At 39.1% G+C, this 12908-nt stretch overlaps 1 protein-coding gene across 9 annotated transcripts in view; it reads left to right on the forward strand.

Annotated features, from left to right (window-relative positions):
- Positions 1–12908, forward strand: part of SMG7 (SMG7 nonsense mediated mRNA decay factor) — a 71188-nt gene that overhangs the window by 32474 nt on the left and 25806 nt on the right. For all 9 annotated transcript variants that reach the window (XM_084788187.1, XM_084788188.1, XM_084788191.1 and 6 more), the window contains 5 exons: positions 1327–1459; positions 7927–8098; positions 9452–9523; positions 11043–11193; positions 11530–11665. In XM_084788187.1, coding sequence (XP_084644313.1) covers positions 1327–1459; positions 7927–8098; positions 9452–9523; positions 11043–11193; positions 11530–11665 — 664 coding nt within the window. The remainder of the gene's footprint in view (positions 1–1326; positions 1460–7926; positions 8099–9451; positions 9524–11042; positions 11194–11529; positions 11666–12908) is intronic.

Below are 12908 nucleotides of genomic sequence, written 5' to 3' on the forward strand. Positions count from 1 at the left end.
AATGCCCAAAAAAAGATGATCAGTGTCACCCTGTTTCTTCAATAGGAAAGTTTATTTGCATTGTAATAAAAGTTCATTTAGATGGCTATATTTCCCACTCACTAGAAAACTAAAGAAAATCTTGTGTTTTGACTATTCCACTTGTTCTTTCTATGAAGGATGAAATAGCAGATAACCAGATTCTCCAGTGAGTAATTAATGACCTTTTGTAGAAGATCTTGCCTTATAAATTGAAACAGGGACAGTTCGCTGAATGGGAACTTAACATCAGTTAAGAACATTCTGTCAGCTGGGGCACAGAGAGTGGCGCGTGCCTGTAATCCTAGCACTGGGGGAGATAGAGGCAGGTGGATCTCTGTTAAGTTCCAGACCAGCCTACAAAGCGAATCGAGGGCAGCCAAGGCTACACAGAAACCCTGTCTTCAAAAACAAAAACCATTTCTGTCTAGTAAAGCCTAATAGTCCAAGTTGTGATGAAGTTGGCTTGTCCTTTTCTTCTGTCCTTTGTATGCCCTGTATTTTTAGAAAATCTAGTAGTTTAGCTAACAAATCAGAACTCAGGTTTGTAATATTTGAGTCCATGGTGAGAAAGCATCACCAATAATGAGGAAGTATTGACAGGTGTCCTAAACTACTTTTAAAACTAAGACTATAGAACCTCAAATTTTGATGTTGACATTTGGTACTATATTTCACCAAAATTGAATTTAAGCTGATAATACAATTACTAATGCCATTTTAGTACAATATATTTCAGCATATATTTCTTTAAATAACCAAATTTGAAGTATGGTTTCTGTTTCATACTGTAAAGAAAGTATTAAGCCTTAACCTATCAGATGAAATCATTAAACAAGAATGGAAATGAATGTTGTAGATAATTAGCTTGGGGAAAGTAAACGACAGACCTTACTTAGTATGTACAAAGCGCCCGGCAGTGTGTCACTTGAGTAGGGTATAATTATTTTTGGCCAAGTGTGTTAACATTGCTAATAGCTTATTTTACTTTGATCTTGCCACTGTGGTTCTGATTTTTATACTGGGATTCTTAATAGGTCTTACTGTAATAGCTCTAAAGGTTCATAGCTGAAGCCCCAGTGTGCTTAGTGCAACATTTAGTAAGTGTCCACCAAAGTCAGTTGCATTCTAATGCACGTCTGGTCTTGTTCAAAGAAAAGCATAAAGTTATTTAAATAAGTAACTTTAATGCTGGTTTACTGTTTGGTGTGGTATAATATAACAGACAGTTCTTTCTTGTTCTCAGGGGGACCAGTGTCTACCCAGTAAGTCACTACTGTACCAAATAGAATTACATTTTGTTTTCAGCTGGAATCATGCCTTTAAGAATCAGATAACAACACTACAAGGCCAAGCAAAGAATCGAGCAAACCCAAATCGGAGTGAAGTCCAGGCGAACCTTTCTCTGTTCCTAGAGGCAGCTAGCGGCTTCTATACTCAGGTGAGTTCTGCTTTGTATATGAATTCGTGTAGGTTTAGTGGTACCCTGCTCTTTGTACACACCTTTTGTACATGTAAGTACTTTATAAACTACCATATGAGACATGTGAAAGTTGATCACATACAATCTCACATAATATAGATGTCTGAAAATATTCATCATACCTTTTTAAAATAAAAGATTTAAGTTTGGGAATATAGTATGAGGTCTTGGGTTCAAACTCCAGTGCTGTGGGGCGGGGCGGGGGGGCGGGGGGGAAAGAGAGATCCATGCTTCAGGTGGAGGTTTAACTCGGTGAATAAAAGCAGTTATGTGATCAAACCAAGAATAGCCATTCTGAAAGCAGTAGATACGTTGTCCCGGATGAAATGTTAAAAGTTGTAATGTCAAGTGAGTTTTCATAGCATTATTTATTTGCACAGTAGATCATGAAATAATTTTAAACCACCTAAGAAAATGACTTTTTAAATTCAGTTTGAAAACTAAGCTATATTATCTTTGCATAGTTCCTTTTCCTTAGTCACATCATGATGTAATTTATAAATAAATGTTTATGGAATTTTTAATTCCTTTGGAAAATTGCTATTTCAGGTTGGAGAGATGGCTTAGCAGTTGAAAACATTTTTTTTTTAAGATTTATTTATTTATTATTATGTATACAGTGCTCTGTTTGCATGTACACATGCATGCCAGAAGAGGACATGCAATCACATTATAGATGGTTGTTACCCATCATGTGGTTGCTGGGAATTGAACTCAGGACCTGGAAGAGCAGTCAGTGCTCCTAACTGCTGAGCCATCTCTCCAGCCCCCTACTTGAGAGGTCTAGTTGAGAGGACCAGAGCTGTCACTCACATAGCAGCTCTCAACTGTCTGTAATTCCAGCATTATAGAATCTGATGCCCTCTTTGGATTTCCGTGTGTGTGTGTGTGCGCGTGCGCGCGCACGCATACATACATACCTACATGTTCTATTTTAAATTGCTACTTTATTTGTAATTAAATGAATAATTTTAAATTTTTTTAACTGATTTTATTCATTGGAGGGGTGCCAAGAGTGCCATGTTCCATGGGTGGAAGTCAGGATGATTTGTGGGAGTTAGTTCATTCTACCACATGGGCTCTGGGGATCAAACTCAGCCTTTGTTGCAATCACCTTTACCCACTGAGCCATCTCAGTGGCCATTGTAGTGAAAAGATTTTAAAAGAATCTGTACTTGACCAGTTCTCCCTATGTTGCTTGCCCTCACCTATATACTGGCTTTATTTTGGTTTAACCACTTACTTGAATGAAGAAAAAGAAGACTGTACTGAAAGATACTAAATTACTGCCATCTTGTAGAAGTTACTTATCTTAGGGAATGGTATCATGTACCTTTAATCCTACTATGCAGAGGCAGAAGCAGGCAGATGTCTGAATGTGAGGCCGACCTGGTGTACATAACAAGTTCCAGGCCAGCCAGGGCTACACAGGAAGACTCTATCTACAAGAATGAAGGAAACAGAGAGAGGGAGGTGATGGTGGCACATGACTTTAATCCCAGCACTCGGGAGGCAGAGGCAGACAGATCTCTGTGAGTTCTAGGCCAGCCTGGTGTACAAAGCGAGTCCAGGATAGCCAGGGCTACATAGAGAAACCATCACAGGTCTTGACTGAAAAACATCAAATATCATTTCATTCTCAAAAAGTATTTTCAAATGTATGCCAACTTTTAGTTGCTTCTGGGAAGGGAAGTGATGGTCAGCTGAATAAATATTGAAAAGTGAAATAAATAAAGCATACATTGGGCCAGCAAGATGGTTCAGAGGATAAAAATGTCTAATCACCTCCATTGTGTAGTGGAAGGAGACAGTTTACTCTCAGAACATGCCCTTTCATCTACACAAGTGTGTAGTGGCACTTAATGTGGGCGCGCACACACACAAAATAATTAACAGTTAAAGCAGGAGTAGGGGAGAGAACTCAGTGGTTAAGAGCACTGGGCTGCTCTTCCAGAGAATCTGGGTTCATTCCCAGAACCCACATGGCAGCTCACAACCGTCTGTAACTCTGTTCCAGGGAATCCAGTGGTACATGGACATACATGCAGGCAAAGCACCCATATACGTATACAATAATACAATTTAAAGATTAAATGAAAGTAAAGCAGCTAATAAAGGCTTGTTCATTTTATAGATAACTATCAAAAGGCCTAATGCTTTTTTGCTGTGCAGTTTTGTTTTGTTTTTGTTTTTGTTTTATTACATAATAGGACTTTTACATTTGCTAAGTCAGTGCTATGCCACTGCTCTATAGCCTAACCACCCTCAAAGTTGTTTTTAAGGCACAGTATTAGACTATGAAGGGAAGTAGTGAGCCAGGTGGGAGTGATTCATGCCTGTGTAGGAACACACAGGGTCACTGCAGGATCAAGCTCAAGACCAACCTAGATTGCAGAGATTCAGGATAGTCAGGGTTACACAGCAATATCCTGTCTCAGTGTGCTGCCCTCCAATCCAGCCCCTCCCCCCAAAAAGTAAAAAGTAAACTCTGGCTATTGTAGTTAGAAAGGAACTAGATAGGGTGCTATTATAGTAAAGGAAAGAATGGACATTCTGAAGTGGGGTCAGTAGGACTCCCTCTCTGATGGATTAGAGACTACAATAGCTACAAGTTGAATGGTTGAACTGGGAAAAAGCAAATGTGTCCAAGTTAAATCTGTGAGATGATAATGCTTCTTACATTTAAGGGCTATGCTAAATAGGTAATTAAGTTTAGAGCCCAGTGGAAAGATTAGGGTGAGAGTCAGATGAGAACAGAAAGTGCATTCACTATTACAATTAGAGAAATTAAGGGGAACAGCCAAATTAGAAGACAAGAAAAAAAAAAATCAGTGAGGGCAGAAGGTAAGTGATATGCCCCATTAGTGGTGTTAAGTCAGATGAGTTTTTTTGTTGTGTGTGGTTTGTTTTGTTTTGTTTGTTTGTTTGGTTTTGGTTTTGGATTTTTATTGTTGGTAGTCGCTTCTTGTTTGTTTTTCTCAATGTGGCCTTGGCTGTCCTGGAATTGCTTTGTAGACCAGGCTGGTCTGCCCCTCTGCCTCCCAAATGCTGGGATTAAAGGTATACATCAGCCACCTCCCAGTCAGATAAGGTTTTTAAAACATGAAAAACCAGATTTGGCGTTCATAGAAGTCATTGGAAAACTTAATGTACACCATATTTCTTCCTTTTTAAAAACTTAGAACATATTTTAGGTGGCATACATTTTTAATCTTATCACTTAGGAGGCAGAAGCAGGTGTATCTCTGTACATTTAAGGCCAACCTTAGTGACTTCCAGGACAGCTAGGACTCTGTAAAAAGACTCCGTCTTAAACAAAAACATATGTTAGAGTGATAGATATCTGATTGTTGCACATTCTAAAAGCTTAACATTTATTACCATAGTCAATTTTCTTGATAAACAGTTTTGACCTTGTTACTCACCTAAAACTTTGTGCTCCATGCACTACCAAAAGAAAGCATGTAACATTTCATGTAAGATGTTTTTATTATTTCCTACTAAAGAATATAGTAATTGTCTTAGTTAAGTTTCTGTTTCTATGATAAAACACTATGAACAAAAGCAGCTTGAGTAGAAGGTTTGTTTCAATTTGCATTTTGAGGTCCATCATCCAGGGAAGTCAGGGCAAAAACTCAAGGCAGGAATCTGAGGCAGGAGCTGATTGGAAGAGTGTTGCTTGCTGGCTTGCTCCTCGAGGTTTACTGAGCCTGCTTTCTTAAATATCACCAAGACCACTGCCCAGGACTGGATCCATCTACAATGGGCTGGGCCCTTCAAGCCTGTGGTGCATTTTCTGGATTGAGGTTTCCTCTTCCCAAGTGACCTGCATAGCTTGCATCAAGTTGACATAAAACTAGTCAGCATAGTAATAGTCCTTACTCTATGAAAATGTGAAAAGAAAGCTATCAATTTTCTATGTAGCGTAACAGTGATAATCTGTTTCATAGTCAGTTCTTCACTCTTGGTTGAAAAGGGAGACTGTACAGTTTTCCCTTGGTGAGCAGGATGCCAAGAACTAGATGTGTAGTGGTGACTGACTTGTTTACCATGCACCTGATAGAAGACAGCCATTTGGATGAATGTAATTGTATGCAGAGATTAAATGAGGAAAACATGTGAAGAAAAAGAGAGGAAGCAAATTTCAAATGCTTGACAAGACAGGGAGGGAGGCTTTGAATGAAGGAAAGTGAAAGCATGGTTGGAAAAACACTGAAGAGCTCCTTAGCCCTAAGATCTACACATTTAAATGCAGCAGGAGATCCAATAAGATAATGGGGGGGGGGGGAGTAGTCATTGTGTTTGGCTAGCTACTATATAGCAAATTGTCTGATTGATGCTTTAGTAAGCCAGTGGTGAGTAGGGGGTAGAAGAGAGTTGAATGGAAATCTGATGGTAATGGGGGTAAAGAATGAGTAGGTTTTGAGAAAGCAGATGAGGAAAAGATGGACTCCTCTGGAGGAGTCGTTTAAGAAGAGAAAGGCATTAGAAGATTGTTGGAAAGACTCTGGGGTCAAGAAAGAATGTTTGGTTTTACCAACAGCCCAGGCCTTGAGGTCAACAATTAATAAATGGGACCTCATGAGGCTGAGAAGCTTCTGTAAGGCAGGAGACACTGTCAACAGAACAAAGCGACAGCTTACAGACTGGGAAAAGATCTTTACCAACCCTACATCTAACAAAGGTCTAATATCTAAAATATATAAAGAACTCAAGAAATTAAACACCACCAAACCAAATAACCCAATTGAGAAATGGGGCCCAGAACTAAACAGAGAATTCTCAACAGAGGAATATTGAATAGCTGAGAAACACTTAAAGAAATGCTCAACCTCCTTAGTCATCAGAGAAATGCAAATCAAAACAACTCTGAGATTCCATCAGAATAGCTAAGATCAAAAATTCAGGCGACACCACATGCTGGCAAAGGTGTGGAGAGAGAGAGGAATATTCTTTCATTGCTGGTGGGAATGCAAACTAGTACAGCCACTTTGGAAATCTATCTGGTGCTATCTCAGAAAACTGGAAATAAGGCTTCCTCAATATACCCAGAAGATGCTCCAGCACACAACAAGCACACAACAAGAACATTTGCTCAACATTTGCTCAACCATGTTCATAGCAGCCTTGTTCATAATAGCCAGAATATGGAAACAGCCTAAGTGTCCCTCAGTAGAAGAATGAATAAAGAAACTGTGGTACATTTACACTATGAAATACCGCTCAGCTATTAAAAACAAAGAATTTCTGAAATTTGTGGACAAATGGATTGAACTAGAAATGATCATAATGAGTGAGTTAACCCAGAAGCAGAAAGAGACAAATGGTATATACTCACTTATATCTGGACACTTAGCCCAAGGGGCCTGTCCCATGAAAGTCTTCACTTACCAGGAAAGTGAGACAGAGGGGAGGACATCCTATTGAGACTTTAGGTGAGAGAAGCATGGGAGAATGGGGAAATAGAAGGATCCAGATGGTCCTAGAAACCTACAAGAAGAACATTATGACGGTTGGATCTGGGCCCAGGGGTCAAACTATGGCACCAGCCAAGGACAATACATGCAGTAAACTTTGAACCCCTACCAGATCTAACCAATAGACAGGACATTCTTCACAGATGGGTGGAGAGTGGGGTTTGACTTTCACACCAACTCTGGTGTCCCATATTTGACCACATCCCCTGTATGGGGAGGCCTGGTGGCACTCAGAGGAAGGATAGCAGGCTACAAAGAAGAGACTTGATACCCTATGAGCATATACAGGGGGAGGAAGTCCCCCTCAGTCACAGTCATAGGGGAGGGGAGTAAGGGGAAAATGGGAGAGAGGGAGGGAGGGAGGAATGGGAGGAAAGAAGGGATTGGATGACAATTGAGATGTAATATTAATAAATTAATAAAAAATATTTTTTAAAAAAGAATGGTTTTGTAGTCTGTTCTCGTTTCTTTTCTATAGGAAACCTTCATCTGGTTAGACCAGAGGGAACATGCATGAATGGTTAAAGAATTGGAGTAGGGTGTAACAGACAGGAGACAGAGCAGAATGGGGTAATAGACATACACAGGCTGAGAAGGCAACTCTGACTAGAGCAGAGTCCTCTCATACCTTCAGAATAAAGAGCGAATCTTCTAGAACTTAAGAAAAAAAAAGTCTTGTCTTACATTTTAGAAACAGTTGTAAACAACCAGTATTTGTTGATCTTTATGGTTTTTGTTTTTAAGAGAAGTGGATAATTTCATGGAGTTTTTTATGGGCTTGCTGATTTTTTTTTTCTTTTAATGTTTAAAAATGTTTTGATAATGAGAGTAGACCTATCAAAGATTACATAAAGTTCTTACTGGAGTCTCAGTAGTATGTGTTACTTAATCTTGTGTCTAAACTTTACTGTTAGACGTACTAAGTTTTGCTTATGTTTTTTTCTTCAGTTATTACAGGAGCTGTGTACCGTGTTTAATGTAGATTTGCCATGCCGTGTGAAGTCTTCCCAGTTGGGAATTATTAGCAATAAACAGACGCACACCAGCGCCATAGTGAAGCCACAGTCTAGCTCCTGTTCCTATATTTGCCAGCACTGCCTCGTCCACCTTGGAGACATTGGTGAGCCTTTGGAAAGGAATTAATGACACATTCATCCTTTTTTTTTTTTTTTTTTTTGAGTAGTCATAGGAAGAAACTTCAAGTACGCATGTTTGGTTTAGGTTATATAAAATTCACTTTAAGGTATACATTTTTCCACATTTTGAGATTGGTAGAATTTTAAAAATTCTCATTAAAATTTAAGTTCTCTTCAGATTTGATCCAGGTATAGGCAAATAGTAACTCTAAAAATGTAAGCTGGGTGTTGTGGTACACACCTTTAATCCCACCACTCGGGAGGCAGAGGCAGTTGGATCTCTGAGTTCGAAGCCAGCCTGGTCTACAAAAGAGTCCAGGACAGCCAGGGCTGTTACAAAGAGAAACCCTGTCTCAAAAAAAAAAAAAAAATAGTAGTCAAATGTAAATTATCAAAGTAATGCTATATTTTCTAAATTAGAAATTTGTATTCTTTTGGAATAGACTAAAATGTATAAATTACCTCTTTTAGAACTATATTGTCTATTATTTCTTCCTACTGGTGCTCTGAGAGCTTGTTTTATATGCTGCTTCCTTTCAAAGGTTAAATTTGCATTTCCATTACATATATTTTACCTGGGGTTATTATATAACTTATTTTTCTGTTCGTTCCTTTTAAGGTGACCTAAAAAGGTTATAAAACAAATTAACTATAGGATTATGTTTTGTCCTGAAATAACAAGGAATGAGGAACATAAGTGTGTTTTAATTAGTAGATTTTAGATTTCTTAGTGCCATAAATGAGTGACACTTTGAGCGGTCACGTCAGTTTCAGTGAGCTCTGCAAGAAGCTGCAGTGACAGTGTGTTTAGGTTGGTTTTGCTTTGATGTCTTCTTTGCACACACTAAATATCAGAGTGGATGCCAGGCATTTTTCAAAAATCACTTTATAAAATATTAAAGAAATACTTAAATTTCCGATCATATTGTATAGTGGTTTTTGTTTTGTTTTGTTTTTAAGTGCCATATAAGTCACCCCTTCTTGTGGGCCGGCTCCAGGTCACCAGCATAGTCCATAGTGGGAGCTGGTGATGCATGACACTGGAGGACCTGCAAATGGGGGCTAGGTAAGCTTTACAATTGGTTACATGCTGAATGTCCCAAGTAAAGAAGGCTGGAGGGACACTTCACACATAATCCTATAGTTAATTTGTTTTAAAATTTTCTGTCTTTAATGGTCTTTAAAGTAATTATAATGTCTTTGTTACACTTTTTATTATACTGTTTAGCTGTTTATTATTACTGTTTAGCTGTTTTGGACATGCCCTTTTGATGGTTTTGTGTATATCTATATAGTTTTAAACTGAGGTTTTTTGTTTTTGTTTTTTTCCTTCTCAGCTCGATACAGAAACCAGACCAGCCAGGCAGAGTCCTACTATAGGCATGCAGCTCAGCTTGTCCCCTCCAATGGTGAGTCAGTCTGCCACCTTAAGGTTGACCATGTTCTTTGTTCTTTATAGCACTATAGCAAATATGTTCTACTTTTTAAGTGTATTAAAGCAGTAGATGTTGAATTTCAGCAACATTGAGTTTCATGGTGTCCTTTTAACTTTATATTCCATATACTTAAGCTGAATTTTTCTTTGAAGAAAATGACTTTGTTTGTAAGCCACATAAATGGAATTAATCAGTGTGTTCTAATAGTGTTTCTACAACTCTGCATTCTTTTTTTTTTTTTTTTTTTTTCTCAGATTTAGGTTTCTCTGTGTAGCCTTTGCTATCCTTGACTCGCTTTGTAGACCAGGCTGACCTCGAACTCACAGAGATCTCTGTCTGTCTCTGCCTCCCTGAGTGTTGGGATTATAGATGGACTGGCACACTAGGCAGCTCTAGCATTCTCAGGTGGCCTGTAGAGTAATAATCTTTCAGGATAACCATTTCTTATTAGAAAATTTATCAGTCACTATTAAAGTTATTTCTCAGTTTCTCTCTTAACCCAGCTAACACAACAATAATTGAGACTCTATTATATTATTTAAACAAGCGTCACAGCACAAGAACTGAGCTGTTATCTGTTCTTAACCCGCTAGCTAATTTGGTTTCCTCCAGCATACATCCCAGAGATACTTGTGCTTTCCTTGTTGTGGCTCTATCTCCTGGTCTCCCATGGCTGAATCCCTGCTATCTTCTCTAACTCCTCTCCTGACTGGCAAGAAGCTCAGCTCTATTCTCTCCCCCTGCTCAGTGTTTGACTATAAGTTGCCTTATTGGCATATCAGGGGACAATTGAGGAGCAGAGTTTATACAACATTGAGACAGGAAGAGTCTCAGAACAAGGCTTGCAACCAGATATAGGGGGTGTAGAAATCAGCACTTAAATTACACAGTAACTAACTGTATGTCTACAAGTCACCTAAAAGATAGTACTTTTGATGGCCCCACAGTAGGCATTCTTGACTTAAAGAGCTTAACAGCGGATACTTACTGTTACAAATCATTCTGCTAAGCCATGTTGAAATTTCTTTGGATTCTAGAAAATGTTTCAAGTAGAGTAATGATCCGGACACTGTCCATTTCATATTGCCTCTGTCAGCCTTCACACCTCAGTAGCAGAGCTGAGTGCTTGTAATGAGTCCTCAGCACTTACAAAGCCAAGGAGATTTTCTAGCTAACCCTTTCTGAAACTGTGAGTGCTTATTGACTTGATCTTTTTTTTTTTTTTTAAGACCAGTTAGTTCTGTAGCCCAATATGGCTGAGCCTCCCAAGTGCTAGAGTTACAAGTGTGTGCTACTCAACATTTTTGTGACTTCTTAACCTGCGCATGATGGCATGTGCCATCACTAATGTGTATAATTTCACATTATGTCCATCTGTAACTGATAGTCATGGGATTTGCCTTACACAAACCTTGCATTTTTAACTGAGCACTCGTATTTTGATAGCAAGATTGGTTCTTGGTGTCTTTAGAATCTTAACTTTCTCCTTTAGGTCAGCCTTACAATCAGTTGGCTATCTTAGCTTCTTCCAAAGGAGACCACCTGACCACAATTTTCTACTACTGCAGAAGCATTGCTGTGAAATTCCCTTTCCCAGCCGCCTCCACTAATCTACAGAAAGCACTTTCTAAAGCACTGGAAAGGTAGGTAGGGCTGACTTTTTTCCAAGAATAATTTGGGTAACCTGGAGCCTTACTCTATCAAATTTTGCTGTCCAGGAAATTGTGGCAGTGATCTATTCATCTTTTATCTTTAAAACTATAGATAAACATAATTGGTTTGTGTGCAGGCACTGAATTTGACTCAATATGTGATTTATTGCAGCTGATTGCTGACTCATCTAAGTTGTGGCTCTGTTAGCCTTAGACAGAACCCTTTTCTTGTCTATTGGGTGCTCAAGGAACTTTCAAGACAAATAGTTTTAGGGCTTTTGCTAATTTTGCTGATAAAGATTCATTCAAGTTTTTCTTTCATTTCAGCCGGGATGAGTTGAAAACCAAGTGGAGTGTTTCTGACTTCATCAAGGCCTTTATTAAGTTCCATGGTCATGTATACCTGAGCAAGAGTTTGGAAAAGTTGAGCCCTCTTCGAGAGAAGTTGGAAGAACAGTTTAAGGTTGGAGTTAAAATGAAAAATGCTTGTCTTCTCTAAGTCAGAAGGCTTAAAATTTGGAGAAAATTAACTCAAAAGTTTTTGTCTTTTTGTGGGGTTCGGGATGGAACCCAGGTCCTTACACAAGCAATAGAAGTGCTTTCCTACTGAGCTGCACCCACAGGACCAGACTCCTAGTTCCTATGTTACTACTTAATTGTGAACTCAGAATAAAAATTAATCTGGAGCCGGGTGTGGTGGGGCACGCCTTTAATCCGAGCACTCAGGAAGCAGAGGCAGGGGGAATCACTTTGAGTTTGAGGCCAGCCTGGTCTACAAAGCAAGTCCAGGACAGCCAAGGCCACACAGAGAAACCCTGGTTGGGGTGGGTGGGAGTTAATCTGGAATATTCGAAATCTTTGCATCCAGCTTCCCTCGTGTTATCTGAGCTATGGTATCCTAACATGTTGAAGCAACCTTCTCATTGACCCCACACACACACCACACACACACACCCTGCAAGGTTGGCAAAACAGGTTGAAGTAGAAAAATATTAAGAAACAAGACAGTTTAAATGTGTAATGCAAAAGGTGTGGGAAAAGTTAAAATAGACAACACTTTATTTTAAATGTATTTAAGACTCTTGAATATATTACTGAACATGTGACTATTGAGTATCAGTGTTTAGGTTCCTGGAGTCAACAGTGAGCTACCTATATCTTGGTTGCTCCTTTGTAAACTTATCGAGTTGTCTATTAATGTTGTGCAGTCTTATGTTTTAAGAGTTGAAATACTTGGGTAGGCTGGGTAGCACATGCTTTTATCCCAGAGTTGGGAGGCAGAGGCAGATAGAGCTCTGAGAGTTTGGAGTTCCAAGCCAGCCAGAGCTACATAGTGATAGACTGTCTAAAACAACCACACAAACTTAGACAATATCAAATAGCTGAGAAACACTTAAAGAAATGCTTGTCCTCGTTAGTCATCAGAGAAATGCAAATCAAAACAACACTGAGATTCCATCTTACACCCATCAGAATGGCTAAGATCAAAAACTCAAGTGACACCACATGTTGGCGAGGATGTGGAGAGAGAGGAACACTCCTTCATTGTTGGTGGGAATGCAAACTAGTATAACCACTTTGGAAAGCTGTCTGGCGCCTTCTCAGAAAAACGAGAATAGGGCTTCCCCAAGACCCAGCTATCCCACTCCTTGGAATATACCCAGAAAATGCCCTACCACATAACAGGGACATATGTTCAACCATGT

Source organism: Acomys minous (assembly GCF_964271855.1).
Source record: "Acomys minous genome assembly, chromosome: 1".
NCBI lineage: Eukaryota > Metazoa > Chordata > Mammalia > Rodentia > Muridae > Acomys > Acomys minous.